This window comes from Sinocyclocheilus grahami, unplaced genomic scaffold (genome assembly GCF_001515645.1).
Source record: "Sinocyclocheilus grahami isolate Dianchi unplaced genomic scaffold, SAMN03320097.WGS_v1.1 scaffold863.1, whole genome shotgun sequence".
NCBI classification, from domain to species: Eukaryota; Metazoa; Chordata; class Actinopteri; order Cypriniformes; family Cyprinidae; genus Sinocyclocheilus; species Sinocyclocheilus grahami.
Window position 1 is genome coordinate 444,654 of NW_015506042.1, and position 16,029 is coordinate 460,682.

Below are 16,029 nucleotides of genomic sequence, written 5' to 3' on the forward strand. Positions count from 1 at the left end.
GTTTAATTCAGGTTTACGTGACGTTTTCTCAGACAATGAAGACCACTAATACTACTGACCACTAATATTTAGACACTTTTATTCGTACTGGAATACGTTTTTCTTCTCAGGAAAAAGTAACAAGACTCTTAGGACTAAACAGATGATGGGAGTCTGATATCGCCTTTCGGTTCTCAAGGACTGTGTCAAGGAGCGTGTGTGGTTTTTTGTTTTTTTTTGGTTAAAGATATAAGATGAAGATTTTCAGGTGAGGTGATCCAGTCTTGGATAATCTAAAAAGCGTCTCAAATGATAAATATCTCTCTTTATTTTCTTTTTCATTTTGCATTGAAATGATTTGTGTGAAATAGATTTGTGATATTTATATATATTTGATAGGTGACAGAACAAATAAAATATTAAAGTAGCAGAAAAAAAGTCAAAGAGAAAGTGTACAGTTATTCAAATTGCTGCGATTATAAATCTGAAACGTTTTAAACTGGGGAGTCTGATATCGCCTTTCGGTTCTCAAGGACTGTGTCAAGGAGCGTGTGTGGTTTTTTGTTTTTTTTTGGTTAAAGATATAAGATGAAGATTTTCAGGTGAGGTGATCCAGTCTTGGATAATCTAAAAAGCGTCTCAAATGATAAATATCTCTCTTTATTTTCTTTTTCATTTTGCATTGAAATGATTTGTGTCAAATAGATTTGTGATATTTATATATATTTGATAGGTGACAGAACAAATAAAATATTAAAGTAGCAGAAAAAAAGTCAAAGAGAAAGTGTACAGTTATTCAAATTGCTGCGATTATAAATCTGAAACGTTTTAAACTGCAATACAATGCAAATATGTTTTTATATATATATATATGCGTAGGCAGACGCGCTCACTTTGCTGGGATATCTGTGTGTGTGTGTGTGTGTGTTAATTTAGACATTTTTAGGTTTCCTGGCAAAGCGTTTTACATTTGATAAACATTACTTGTACTTTTTTGCTTTTTTATCTGTTTTTTTCTTCTTTCTAGGCTGTCTCTGTATCTCTGTACTAAACAGTTGTTTAGTTCTTCTTAATACAGTGGTGAATGGTCAGAAGTGTTGAAAATTTGTACTGCACTCTTTTTTTTTTTGCTTTCTCATGTACCCTAGAGAGGAAATTGTGCAAAAACAATGTTCCTATTCACTAAAGTTTTCTGAAAGGTGTGTCAGTGTATCATTTCAGACCTCTGGACATAAGGTCCCTCAATGAATGTTTGTGCATAAACAAGGAAAAAATACAGGAAGGAAAGTAATCACTTGCTTGTTAACTGATTAAATTGTCCCAAGTGGATGAACTTTGTGGCCAAAATAAGCAGTATTCCTATTTTTACATATTTGTTTGCAGGTTGTTTGCTAATTAAAGATTCTTAAATGCCCTGTTTTCTTAAGCGCACTTATATGCTCTTTTCTCTATAGATATGTGTCTCTAAGCTCAATGGTGCTCGTCCCATAGCCTGGAGATGTTAGCCGTCCAACACTGCAACAATTCAGCCCTGCATGTGGATGAAGGCTTCAGCAATCAGACCCAGCAGGTGCTTGGAGTGGCACCGGTGCGCTGTAGGGAAAACCTGAACACCACAACCAACCCCACGGCAGCGGGCCTGTCCATGACCCTGGGGATCGTTTCCAACATCATAGCGCTGATCATCCTGGCTAAAGCGTATGCTCGCCTGCGGAAGCGCTCGAAAGCCACGTTCCTCCTGTTCGCCAGTTCTCTGGTGGCTACGGACCTTGCTGGTCATGTTATTCCAGGTGCTCTGGTTCTGCGGCTCTACATTTCTGGGACCGCCGGAGGACTTTGTAACCAATCCGACGCCACCTGCCATTTCCTGGGCGGCAGCATGGTGTTCTTCGGCCTGTGCCCGCTGTTTCTCGGATGCGTCATGGCGGCGGAGCGATGCATGGGTGTGACACGGCCCCTCCTGCATGCCCGTATGGTTTGCACGGCCCACACCAAGATAGTGCTGGTGATGATATGGCTGTTGGCTTTATCTGTAGCACTGTTGCCCTTCTTTCACCTGGGCACATACATCTACCAGTTCCCAGGGACCTGGTGCTTCATTAATGTGTTGGACAATACCAGCATCACAGACGTGATATTTGTGCTGCTGTTTTCCGGACTGGGACTGGCCGCACTGGCCGTGGCATTGGTCTGCAACACCATCAGCGGGGTGACGCTGGTGATCGCCCGTCTGCGCAAGAAGAAGTGCCACCGAAGATCAGCTAAATCACATGACATTGAGATGGTGGCACAGCTGGTGGGCATTATGGTCACTTCTTGCATCTGCTGGAGCCCTCTGCTGGTGAGTATGACCATTACAACCTAACCATTTAACTTCATATAAGGGTCATATGACCTTGCTAAAAATAACATTATGTTGTGTATTTGGTGTAATGCAATGTGTTTATGCGGTTTAAGGTTAAAAAAACACATTATTTTCCACATAATGTACATTATTGTTGCTCTGCTTTGTCCCGCCTTTCTGAAACGCATCGATTTTTACAAAGGTCATCGGTCTGAAAAGCGAGGTGTACGCTGATTGGCCAGCTATCCAGTGCGTTGTGATTGGCCAAATACCTCAAGCGTGTGACGGAAATGTTACGCCCCTTAACATACTATGATGCCCTGTGTCCCGGCGTGACAAGACAAAAACAATCAAACCCATTACAAACGAGGCATTTGTTGCATCCAGTGGGGACATAATTACTGATTATAATGACTTATACTGTCTTTTTATGCGTTGCATTGCGTATCGCGCTGCGTAAACATAAAACCATTTCTGGAGAAACGACAAACAACAAGTGCTACTCTAAACTGCTCAAAACTCGCGTTTGAATCGTCAGTGGCAAATTCTTTAAATATAAAAAACGTACTTACAGGCTGTGAGTCAGAAGCGCCAGACTGTCCTTGCAAAGTTGGAACTGCCCCACTTTATAGAAACAGACACCGGCACTGTAGGCTACTCTCCCAGGAAACATTCCTCATCCTCCGCAAAATGTGCTGCACACATCTGGATATTTGGGTTGAACTGTTCTGGAACAGTGTTATAAATACAACTTAACCACTGATTTCTAGTTGTGTCCTCTTTTGGAAGGCCAAACAAAGTAGTTTCGCTTTCACAACGAAACATACAGCGTCACACATGGCGGGCTAGAATGAGCGGAGGCCGGTTTGAGTGAGCGGAGGCCGGTGGGCTTGAGAATGGCAGCAGCCGGCGGGCTTGCGGCAACCACATGTGACGACCCCGGACTGGACTCCGCTTTGTCAACGGTGAAAGCCGATCCGGCGATCCACAGCGCGAAGTTGATGTATTTCCTCAGCAACCAGCACCGATCAGCTCCAGGCATGACGAAGCAGATATCGTCCTCTTTTGGAAGGCCAAACAAAGTAGTTTCACTTTCACAACGAAACACACAGCGTCTTCACGACATGGCGGCAGCGGCAACAATACTACAGTGAGAATAAAAGTTACACCTTCTTTCTTTGCGTGAACATTTGGGCGGCGTTATGCAAATCTTCCCACATCGTAACGTAGACATGTGGGGGTGTGTTAGAACGAGCTGTTTTAGGTAGGCGTGGTTGACTCTTAACTTTTGTAAAGAATATCCCTTTGGATTTGAGACTTTAGTCTTTGCAACTTTACAGATCTTCTTTATGCACCAAGAGCTTGTAACACTCCAAAGAGAAAGGAACAATTGAAATCGCATCATATGACCCCTTTAACCGTTATTTTTAACTTAACCGCTATTGCGCCATTGACCATGACTGTCTACCTGTCTGTCTATTAAGGACCGATCAAAAAAAAAAGCATTACAATAAGCTTGAAGTACCTCACATGCAAACAAATAATAATCATAAGATTGAAGGATCCAAGCATATAATTGTAATAAAAGAATATACGATTAGTATGCATATCAAAACATTTTGAAAATACAGTTTATATTAGATATATTTATATTAATATTAGAAGTCAAGTGACAAAGTATACTTTTAAAAAAAATACAGAATTCTTTGATAAAAATTTCTATGAACAGACATAAGATCTAATTGTATACACATCTGAATTATAAAATAAAACAATTTTATTATTTTAAAGACTTTTTAAGTTTGTCTGTGTAGGAATACCATTGAAAGACAAATCACAAATGAGATCTATGTACTGTCATAATTGTTTCGCAATAAGATTAAATAGAAAACAAACTTTCCTTCTCAGATTTTTGAGGGGAAAAAAACTATTAATTCCACATATTTCCCCCACAATATGTCAGCTGTCTCAAACTGTGTGTAGATTTGCCAAAAGTCAAAGAATGTCAATATGAACATATCTTCAAAGAACAAATTCTGTGAGCAGATTTTTTAAAAAATCTATAAAAATTACATGATTCTTGACACACTTTAAAAGTTTGGTTCCCATACTAAAAGCCATGCTTTTTTTTTTTTTTTTATATTTACGTATCTCTTCGGGGGTCAAAACAGACCTGAATTGTGAGGATGAATCACAACCGAGGATTTATTTTATCTCACGAGCTATGAATGAGCAACCTCTGATCAATGCAGTTTTCCTCTAGGCTGTTTGATCTGGGTTCTGACTAATCCTTACTATTCTTTTGCTGTTATACCATGACTTTATTTTGCTTCATCCACTGACTACAACTAACTTTCTCTGTTTTCCTGACAGATCTTCGGTCTGATGTCTGTCATCCGCTCGTACAGCGGCTCTATGGGGGATGATTTGGAAACCTACAGGACTTTAATGGTAATGGGAGTCCGTCTGGCCACCTGGAATCAGATTCTGGACCCCTGGGTCTATATCCTTCTACGCCGGGCCGTCCTAAAAAAGATTTACCGCATAACCACCGGCCGCAGTGACCTTAAAGGGAGTACATTCCGGCGGTGGGAGATCAGCTCCTTCCAGAACTCCATGAAGAGTGTAATTAATCGGAACTGATGGAGGGATTCCAGAATATGAGTTCTACCATGTGGAAGAGACTGGGAAAAAGGAAAAAATAGGATGTTATTAACCATCCTATTTTGCAGCATTACTGAAGGCAGATGTAAGTTCCTATTGCTTGAATGGTGGATGAAGCAGCATCATACTGGAAGTTGTAATGCAAGTGATGCTCTGGAACTGCAGTGACTTCAATAGGCATTATAATTGAGCACAGTGGGGTTTTGGAAGTAAAAATCCCATTCATTTTCTCCATCAAGAAACTGACTTTAGCAACAATGAATGTTCTAGACATACCTTCCATTTTTGACATTTAATTGCCAAATTTGGGGTTTTCATTTGCAAATTTCTGTTTCCATGCAACAAATATATGTATAAAAAATATGTATTTGAATAACTTTATATTCTGGAACCGAGGCTGCTGAAAAAGTTGGAAGTCACTGTTGCACTGTAGAGTGAGTCTGATAAATGACAATGTGAAATGGACTGCAAACATGCCCTCTGCGTGTCACCTCAATTATTATTATTATATTTTAAAAAAAATAAAACCCTTAGTTTCCATGTAAACTACAAGAAAAAGGACTCTGAGGACAAGAGGAGTCACAGGAGCAAAGAAAATAAATGTTGTTTGGGTCTGGGATTTAATAAGCTAGTTTGCAGTTGTTCAGGATTAACATGCACCTTCTCTTTTGGTGATTCATTATAGGATTCATTGTAAAGTGATGCTTATAGTGAATTCATCAAAATGTCTTTGAACATGAAGCTTTGTTTGGCTTCAGAGCTATTGCTCAGGAATCTGTATAGTCCACATACAGTATTACATACAGTCTATAAAAGTCAAATAATGAAGAAATAGTGTAAATATCACTGCAACCTAAAGGCAGAACTTTTACATGTGCATGACAGTTTCAGTGTTCTAGTATCTGTATATTTGTGTCTTGCCCTGTTATTTGTGATCTTGAAAAGCTATGGAATATTATTTTGACCAATAAAGGTTCACTTCTGGAAGAATCTCTCTTTTTATCTCGATGTCATGATGTTGCATTTCCTACTACTAGGCCTATCTTTCTTTTCAAAACCGGCACTCTGAGGAAAAAAATACAAACTGTCACTGGTGTAGTAAGTTACAAGGTACAAGGTATCTACCCCTAAATTGTACATATTAATAACTGATATGTACATAGTAGGCTAAATATTAGTTCCTAAAGTGTAAATATTAGTACCTAAAGTGGCCATATTGGTACATTTTAAAAGGAACTGCCTCAATTACAATTTTACAGTTTTTCTGAGTGTGAAAAGCAGTTTGGTAAGTAAAGCAATCATTTCTCAAATTAGGAGGGGATCCATCTTTCTCTCATCTTGAAAAGCTATGGAATATTATTTTGACCAATAAAGGTTCACTTCTGGAAGAATCTCTCTTTTTATCTCGATGTCAGGATGTTGCATTTCCTACTACTAGGCCTATCTTTCTTTTCAAAACCGGCACTCTGAGGAAAAAAATACAAACTGTCACTGGTGTAGTAAGTTACAAGGTACAAGGTATCTACCCCTAAATTGTACATATTAATAACTAATATGTACATAGTAGGCTAAATATTAGTTCCTAAAGTGTAAATATTAGTACCTAAAGTGGCCATATTGGTACATTTTAAAAGGAACTGCCTCAATTACAATTTTACATTTTTTTCTGAGTGTGAAAAGCAGTTTGGTAAGTAAAGCAATCATTTCTCAAATTAGGAGGGGATCCATCTTTCTCTCTTTTTTTCTTTTTTGCATTGTTTTACCTTTTTAGTGACACATTCCACCAATTGCAAAATGAAACTATGTTAAATAATACAAGTAAGCATCAAAACAGCTCTCTTTATTTAGTTTTTTTTTGGGGGGGGGGCTCTTATTTCTGTAATTTGCCTAGTTCCTAGTTTTCTTTGTGTTGCATCGCCCCCAAACGACTGAGCCCGTGTCCTATCGGACAAAAAAGAATAAAAGTCATATTTAAATAGTCATCCATTTGTTTAATTTAAATACGGTGTCTTCATGTGATGCATAGAACAATTGACAGTGACACATTTTCTCAGCTGAGGCCTTCATTGCCAAGCGAAAGAAAGAAAGAAAGATGTGTTTGATCCAGCAGTCGCCAGTCTGACTCTGAATGTAAAAGCCACGCCCTCCCCATTCATTCCCGTCTGCCGCTGACACACCAGTGATCCTATTGGTCAACTGATATCACGTGTCACTGTTCCAGCTTCGCGCACGCTGATTCTCCACAGCGGCTGAACGGTGGACGGCTGCATCTTTGTCGCAGCGCTGGTGAGTGCATGATAAAAACACACATATCCTTAAATATTACGTGGTTTAAGTGTTTTAAGCTGCAGATGTATCGATTGAGTACTTTTTATCTACTCCAAAATATGTCATTTAAACACTTAAATGCAGTAGAAATGTATATATTTGTATAGCAAATGGCTATGGCTAGCGATTAGCAGCTAGCTCCTTATGCATTTCACAAAAACAGCGAGAATTGAGCATTATTTGATGGTTTTCTCTTACTTTTATGTCTGAAAGAATTAAATGAGCGTTTATTCTGTCTCGTGATGTAGTTAAATACACATTCTGACAGTTTTTTGTTGTTTTGGGGGAGGGTCGCGACCATTTTATCTCATTCGGTAATGTTATATCTGGCCGTGTCTTAAAACCAAATGCGTATCTTGGTTGGAAAGCATTTTTGGGCGTCATTCGCCAGGTTTACCTGTACAAACGTAATTTGATCATGTTAAGAACCAAATGTCGTCTTAAATGAACTTAGATGTTTGCGCAGCCCGGTGAACGGCTCTCCCCATTGTTTGGCTGCATTAAAATGGCCGCGCAGCTGTGATGTATACTGCGTTTACCTTGTTTACTTCCAACATTGTGTTACTTTAGGTACAACAGCAGCTAACTTGCGTGTTTGTTGATTTTGAAAGAGATGCATTGTTAGTATTTATGTTCTACTGAGATTTTAGTTTCTGGGACGGCTTCGTCTTGTTTGTTAAATGGGCACAAATTATATAATACAATGATATAAAGTTTCACAGTGAAAACAAAATATGATTTTAATAATTGCACATTTTTGTTCCTCCAAAATGTATTTGCGTCAATGCTGAAGTACTTATGCTACATGTTAATATTTGAGGAGAACAGTGCCACTAGAGCCAAAATGTATTATTATTTGCAAAATTATTATTATATGCATTATGTATTGCTTTTTTTATTTCTAAAATATAATACAGATATTTTCAGAATGCAGTTTTGGGACCCCCAGGGCGTTAATATTTGAGGAGAACAGTGCCACTAGAGCCAAAATGTATTATTATTTGCAAAATTATTATTATATGCATTATGTATTGCTTTTTTTTATTTCTAAAATATAATACAGATATTTTCAGAATGCAGTTTTGGGACCCCCAGGGCGTGCTAGGGGGACCTGTGAAATTTTAGAGAATAATAGTGTTAATTTTTAAATAAATATTTTTTAAAAATTGATTTAACGTAAATCATAAAAATGATTCAAGCGTGTGCAAACTGTGTAGTGTACTACAATGAATAGGCAAGTTATATAATATAACTAAATATTTTCCAAGTAATATTTTACACATTACTTTTTAATAATATAAATTGGGCCTTTAATGCATGAAATTGTTGCTTGCTTTTAATACTAAGGGTCTGTGGCATCTAAAAGGTTGAAAAACCCCTGATATAATACAATGCAGCCTGTCTGTCCTGCTTTTATTTTATTCCAGTTGAGTTTTTTTCTTCCTTTTCATTGTTCTTGCCTGGGGTTAGTACAGTTGTGATGTTTGTAGCTTTTTATAGCAGTAGTAAGGGTAAGAAGACATGCCTCACAGCTGTAGAGCAGACGTGAGACGGTTCACTTGTAAATTGTGAGATCAACAGACATTTCCTGCCAATTCTAGAATACATGCTGTGAATGAAAAACACGTTTTGCCCAGACAAAAAGGTGAGAACAGCACTGGTGAACATTAGTGCTGTGTTCAAAATATCGATACGACGATGTATCGTCACCGAGATTTGACGATACGAGTATCGATACAGCTGGCCCTGTATCGATACTGTGGCACGTGTGCAGCAGTGGACCACGCTTAATTTGTTTAAAATTTTACAACATTTAACATTGAGTAGAAAAGTGCGAGGTTTCTAAAAAAGAATGAATATAGCATCTGTTAATAATCTGGCCGCAGAGGAACACAACAGGGTTGCCTGATATAAAGAGACGTAATCCCCAAAACAGAGCTTCACACTTGCGCAATACAGAAATATCTGCTAAATGTGTTACTTATCTTTATCAACCTGGCAACCATATGCACACTCTCTCTCTCTCTCTCTCTCTCTCTCTCGCTCTCCACTGTGGATAAACGCGCTTGCTTTCTGAAAACAGTGTCTAACTTACAGTTTAGCGATCTCCACTTCAAGTCTATTCTCAGAAAAGTGTGATTCATCAACTGTTCATTTACGACAGAGAGAGAGAGAGAGAGAGGCTGTGTATGTATGAATTACCACCGTTTTGCCGCGTTTCTCTATTAACAGTAAAGCTGTGGCTTTAATTCCTTTAGAAACAATGATGCTACCAGCTCCTTGTTGAGAAAGATAATGTAGTTCTTGAGCGATTAAGCTATTTAGCTGATACAATTGTGGGGTAGCGCTAAAAAGTTTGTTCCTGAATGTCTGAGTTCGGTCGCAGCATGATCTGTGTGAGTGACTGAACTTAACACCAAACTGCTTCTGTTTCACACAAATGCTGGCACAGACGTGCATGTTCAGCTAGAGTCGCTTTGAACTCGTGCATCTTCGGAAGCGGAGCTGCACGGAAAATGTAAAAAAATGTTGTGCACACTGCCACGCGAAACAACGTCGCGCGCACTCAAAGCAAACTTGCTGACGCTCGAGTATAAATCAGCCTTGAGCGTGTGTGCGTTAGATACAGTGAAGATAGTTTAGAACCCTTCTCATTGTTTTTTTTTTTATTGTAGAGAGTGTGTTAATTTGTGCAATGATAACCTACCAGCAATGTAAATGATTTTTTAAAACCTATTAGAATGAGTACATTACAATATAAATTTATTAGAACAAGTACATTATTATTTATGGGCTTAAAAACAAGATGCAAACAATCAGAATATTGTACCTGGTGGGGAGTGCACAATGTAAACATGAAACATATGCCATTACCTATATTGTACTGTGGTACAGTAATGGAGGCCCTTCATAATGCAGAGGTCAACTGCCTGCTCTGCCAATAGTTAGAAATGGCACTATAGTAAGCAGTGTTTAATAAACAGCTGTTTTTCTCAATTCTGCTGAGTTGAAATTCAGTGCAGTCATGTATCGTATCGTGGCCTCTGTATCGTGATGCGTATCGTATCGTGACTTTGCTGGTGATACACAGCCCTAGTGAACATCTGATTTAGCACTTGCGTGGCAAGCATGGAAACAGTAGCAGGAAATTAGTTCATGTGTCATGTGTTTTAAATTTATGTCTATTTAAGATTTCAGTCTGGTAAATAAAAGGGGTTTCCAATCTAAGCGGGTTAGCGTAAAGGAGGTTTCATGTGTTCGGAGCTGCTTGTTCTGCATCTCTGAATGATATTATGGTTTGCATTTAGTGACTGTTTCCATGGAGATCCGAATATGTGATGCTCCTGTGATCTGTAAATATTTCCCATGGTGCATGTAGAAGGATTATATGAATTAGGCCTTGATTTGTGTGGAATCTGAAGCTCAATCAGAATGGCTTTACCTGGGTTTTAACTTCAAATCCTTTTTTGACAATGGTGTTCTTGTATCAGCTTCCATTTGTGCCTGCTGAATGAATAAATATAGCCATAACTATGAATTGTTCTACATTTTGGTTGACTTCATCTTTTAAACAGCTTTGAAAGAATTATGTTTTTGCTGCATTATAGGTTTTGACTGATTATTATACGTAAAACTGGTTGTTTTCTATTACAGACCAACTGGAGCAGCATTCCTCTGCCACATATAGACCAACACTGCCAAACTGAAGAACTACTTTGTAGCCGTTATGGTAAAGTATACATACATCAATGCTTCTGCAGTCTGATTTCTTCCATATAGTACTAATTAATTATATGAATATGGCAATAATTACACAGAGCAGTCACACTGATTAGGAAAAGGAGAAAGAAGTCTCTTATGCTCACCAAGGCAGCATTTATTTGATAAACAATACAGTAAGATCAGTGATTTTGTAAAATGTTACAATTGTAAATAATGTTATATATTTTAGAATGTAATTTATCGCTATGATCAAAGCTGAATTTTCAGCATCATTACTCCATTCTTCAGTGTCACATGATCCATCAGAAATCATTCTACTACGCTGATTTGCTGCTCAAGAAACATTTCTCAATATTATCAGTGTTAAACCGTTATATGCTTTTCATTTTTTCAGAATTTTTTGATGAATAGAAAGTCCAAAAGAACATTTATTTGGAATATAAATATTTTGTAATATTACAAATGTGTTTACAGTCACTTTTGATCAATTTAATGCATCCTTGTTCAACAGAAGTATTAATTTCTTAAAATAAAAGTTTTACTGACCTCAGGCTTTTGGACAGCACAACTTTTTGGTTTATCTTGTCATGTAAATTAACGTGTTTTTTTTCTCTCTCAAAGCAAACTTGCTGACGCTCGAGTATAAATCAGCCTTGAGCGTGTGTGCGTTAGATACAGTGAAGATAGTTTAGAACCCTTCTCATTGTTTTTTTTTTTATTGTAGAGAGTGTGTTAATTTGTGCAATGATAACCTACCAGCAATGTAAATGATTTTTTAAAACCTATTAGAATGAGTACATTACAATATAAATTTATTAGAACAAGTACATTATTATTTATGGGCTTAAAAACAAGATGCAAACAATCAGAATATTGTACCTGGTGGGGAGTGCACAATGTAAACATGAAACATATGCCATTACCTATATTGTACTGTGGTACAGTAATGGAGGCCCTTCATAATGCAGAGGTCAACTGCCTGCTCTGCCAATAGTTAGAAATGGCACTATAGTAAGCAGTGTTTAATAAACAGCTGTTTTTCTCAATTCTGCTGAGTTGAAATTCAGTGCAGTCATGTATCGTATCGTGGCCTCTGTATCGTGATGCGTATCGTATCGTGACTTTGCTGGTGATACACAGCCCTAGTGAACATCTGATTTAGCACTTGCGTGGCAAGCATGGAAACAGTAGCAGGAAATTAGTTCATGTGTCATGTGTTTTAAATTTATGTCTATTTAAGATTTCAGTCTGGTAAATAAAAGGGGTTTCCAATCTAAGCGGGTTAGCGTAAAGGAGGTTTCATGTGTTCGGAGCTGCTTGTTCTGCATCTCTGAATGATATTATGGTTTGCATTTAGTCACTGTTTCCATGGAGATCCGAATATGTGATGCTCCTGTGATCTGTAAATATTTCCCATGGTGCATGTAGAAGGATTATATGAATTAGGCCTTGATTTGTGTGGAATCTGAAGCTCAATCAGAATGGCTTTACCTGGGTTTTAACTTCAAATCCTTTTTTGACAATGGTGTTCTTGTATCAGCTTCCATTTGTGCCTGCTGAATGAATAAATATAGCCATAACTATGAATTGTTCTACATTTTGGTTGACTTCATCTTTTAAACAGCTTTGAAAGAATTATGTTTTTGCTGCATTATAGGTTTTGACTGATTATTATACGTAAAACTGGTTGTTTTCTATTACAGACCAACTGGAGCAGCATTCCTCTGCCACATATAGACCAACACTGCCAAACTGAAGAACTACTTTGTAGCCGTTATGGTAAAGTATACATACATCAATGCTTCTGCAGTCTGATTTCTTCCATATAGTACTAATTAATTATATGAATATGGCAATAATTACACAGAGCAGTCACACTGATTAGGAAAAGGAGAAAGAAGTCTCTTATGCTCACCAAGGCAGCAGAAATCATTCTACTACGCTGATTTGCTGCTCAAGAAACATTTCTCAATATTATCAGTGTTAAACCGTTATATGCTTTTCATTTTTTCAGAATTTTTTGATGAATAGAAAGTCCAAAAGAACATTTATTTGGAATATAAATATTTTGTAATATTACAAATGTTTACAGTCACTTTTGATCAATTTAATGCATCCTTGTTCAACAGAAGTATTAATTTCTTAAAATAAAAGTTTTACTGACCTCAGGCTTTTGGACAGCACAACTTTTTGGTTTATCTTGTCATGTAAATTAACGTGTTTTTTTTTTCTCTTTGTTTCCGTGAAGCCGCCTCCCATTCGTCATCGCTCCATGCGCATCTTTGTGAACGACGACCGCCATGTGATGGCCAAACACTCCTCCATCTATCCCACCCAGGAGGAGCTGGAGGGGGTGCAGAACATGGTGTCCCACACTGAACGTGCCCTCAAGGCTGTCTCTGATTGGCTGGATGAGCAGGAGAAAGGAAATGCCAATGTGAATGCTTCGGAGTCCGATGGAGATGGCGAGAAAGAGATGTGAGAATATTTAATTGTGACTTTTCTGTTCACTATGTAATTTTACTGTGACTGCGTGATTAGTTATTTGTGTGTGTTAGTATCTCTCATGTAACTGCCCATCATATTTTGTCCTCCAGTGATCTAAAGTCAATGGAGCACCCCACACGTTCCCTGCGTGGAGTCATGCGTGTGGGGCTGGTAGCTAAAGGTCTCCTGCTGAAGGGAGATCTTGACCTAGAGCTTGTGCTGTTGTGCAAAGACAAACCCACCATCACCCTGCTGAAGAAAGTGTCTGAGAACCTTGCTGTGCAGCTTAAGGTATGTCTGTATCTCTAATTTTAAACATTATTTACAAAGGCAGGATAAAAAAACATGCATGAACCTCAGTGATCTGTCCTACAGGTCGTCACAGAAGAAAAATATGACGTTAAACCATGCATCCGCGATGCCACTATTGTCATCAAAAACTCTAAGGAGCCACCGCTGACCCTCACCATTTATCTGACTTCACCTCTCGTGAGGGAGGAGGCTGAGAAGCAGGCTGCCGGAGGTAGGTTTGAAATCACGTGCCTTATGGTTCCTCTAACCACCCCACAACCCCAGAGACAGCAAGATGGGATGATGGACTCAGGCAGGGATATTGTTTATTGGGCCTTCAATGGAGCTTGGGGATATTGTGTTCAGACTAGTCATGTAACACAGATTGTTATGTTAACTGCCACCTGAAGTCTCACAGTTCCATGCAGTGTGATGTTAGAGTGTTGATGGCCCAATATACAGTAACATAAGTGATGGGTAAAGCTTTAAATAAGACCCAGTTCCCTTTGAAGTATTTAAAAGGAGAGTTTACTGAAGGCTTACTGAGAATTAAGAAACAAAATCACAAACCTTGTTGTTTGCATGTGTTCGTATAATGGAGAAGAAATGGAACGGTTTGCATTGCAGCAAAAATGAGAAGCAGATGTATTGTCAAGCTCTGGTTTGTTCGCCAGGACTTGTTGACCGAGCCTTTCTCAAAGAGGCTGGACGGAGGGCAGGAGGGTTATAGATAATGCTAGACATTAGGACACAGTGTAAAGAATAGATTAGACCCAGCCTGATAATATATGGTCACAGTAACTCAGTGGATCTGTAGTTTAGAGAATTGTGGGCAGGCTTTTAAGTTTATTAAAGAGCTTTTTTAGGGCTAGAGTGTTGAATACGGGGAATACCGAAATAAACTGTTTGGGTGAGACAAAACAATTGACCTTTGGCTAAACCCCATTTTTACAATCTTGGCAGCTTTTGCCATTCTCCAGTTTATCAGTATGTTTTTTTTGTTGTTTTTTTTGTTTTTTTGTGTGTGTGTCAATGGAAGTTCTTTCTGTTTGCGTAATTTCAGTAAGTTTTTAGCTGAAATACTGTAAAATGTTGCTACTAAATCTTTAAAGTTGTAAAGTTGCTTTTTCCCTAATCGAAAACCTAAAACATCTGTAATGACTACGTTTGTTCCTACATTAATATTAATAATTGTGTGACATGTTATTTATGTATTGATTATAGAGGAACAATTTTTGGCCATCTTACAGTTGTTTTTAAATGAAGCTTCTCCCTTTGCAGTTTTTAGTCACTTAACTGTAAACTTCTACTCTTTAAAAAAAAAAAAAAAAAAAAAAAAAAGGGAAGCCGCTCATGCTGCTTTGCATTGTCCCAATTTAATCCAATTAATATAACAAAAATTATATGCAATCAAGTTTTACCACACTTTCTGCACGTTTTACTAAAAAATAACGATTAACACACCCGTGGTTGGTTCCAGCAAAACTTGTATAAGTGATGCAACAGCAACCAAGGGTGGCGGGGCTTAGCGAAGGGTCAATCGAGAGCAAACCTGAGGCTGATCTCAAAGCCTAGCTCTATCTGTGACCCCCGGTTAGTGACGCCTGCCTTAGACCATCACAAGCCATCAGTTTTGCTGCAGTGTGGACTCGTTTTGATCATACCTCTTGTGTATCTGACTACTGCTGCCTGTGGTTCAAAATCTGATTCTCTCTGTCAAGCCTTCTAGTTTGTCAATTTTAGGGACGCTGGACCTTTGACCAACTGGACGCTCTCTGTCTCGGAAGGGGCAAGGCAGTGCACCCAGAAAAAAAAAACAAGGGGGCGAGGGGGAGGGGTTCCCCCATGTCAAACACACAAATACACTCGGATCTCACTGATACACATTTTTAGCGATAGAAGAACCTCCCTTTAACATTCACTCACTGTACACCTTCATGCCACAAAATACAGCCACAAGGGCTCTGTTCCTAATCATAGTGTGCTGCCTACCTAGATGCCATCTTGAGGCATCATAGGTAAAGACAGTGGCAGAAAATTGTTGACAAAATCTAAGACGACATCGCATATAGTTAGTCCAGAATGCATTGGGCTTAAATTACATTTGTGCATTTTGGTAGACGCTTTTATCCAGTGCGTTATGAAAGCACTTCCACCCAAATTTTTAACTGGTAAAAAAAAAAAAAAAATTTTTTTTTTTTTTTTGTAAAGCA

The 16,029-nt window shown here is 38.3% G+C and overlaps 2 protein-coding genes across 3 annotated transcripts in view; both read left to right on the forward strand.

Moving 5' to 3' along the window:
• The first annotated feature begins 508 nt into the window (after nucleotides 1-508).
• On the forward strand, nucleotides 509-5,954 carry LOC107563254 (prostaglandin E2 receptor EP1 subtype-like). 2 transcript variants are annotated; one of them, XM_016248074.1, is made up of 3 exons: nucleotides 509-581; nucleotides 1,434-2,320; nucleotides 4,697-5,954. In XM_016248074.1, the coding sequence occupies exons 2-3, from the start codon at nucleotides 1,478-1,480 to the stop codon at nucleotides 4,964-4,966; spliced, it is 1,113 nt and encodes a 370-aa protein (XP_016103560.1). In that variant the 5' UTR covers nucleotides 509-581; nucleotides 1,434-1,477; the 3' UTR covers nucleotides 4,967-5,954. The 2 variants fall into 2 exon arrangements, with proteins under 2 accessions (XP_016103560.1, XP_016103559.1); XM_016248073.1 differs by lacking the exon at nucleotides 509-581 and having other exon boundaries at nucleotides 870-2,320.
• A 1,192-nt stretch (nucleotides 5,955-7,146) lies between these two features.
• LOC107563224 (interleukin enhancer-binding factor 3 homolog) overlaps nucleotides 7,147-16,029 on the forward strand; it is a 15,100-nt gene continuing 6,217 nt past the window's right edge. The window contains exons 1-6 of the mRNA XM_016248036.1: nucleotides 7,147-7,273; nucleotides 10,970-11,045; nucleotides 13,287-13,516; nucleotides 13,636-13,816; nucleotides 13,901-14,215; nucleotides 14,797-14,803. Of these exons, the coding sequence (XP_016103522.1) occupies nucleotides 11,043-11,045; nucleotides 13,287-13,516; nucleotides 13,636-13,816; nucleotides 13,901-14,215; nucleotides 14,797-14,803 (736 nt within the window). The 5' untranslated portion in view covers nucleotides 7,147-7,273; nucleotides 10,970-11,042. The remainder of the gene's footprint in view (nucleotides 7,274-10,969; nucleotides 11,046-13,286; nucleotides 13,517-13,635; nucleotides 13,817-13,900; nucleotides 14,216-14,796; nucleotides 14,804-16,029) is intronic.

Bases quoted from the DNA above. Each gene is read 5' to 3' on its own strand.
- LOC107563254 (XM_016248074.1), top strand. From the start codon at position 1,478: ATGTTAGCCGTCCAACACTGCAACAATTCAGCCCTGCATGTGGATGAA. The intron at 2,321-4,696 runs GTGAGTATGACC...TTTTCCTGACAG, and splicing joins TCTGCTGGAGCCCTCTGCTG to ATCTTCGGTCTGATGTCTGT.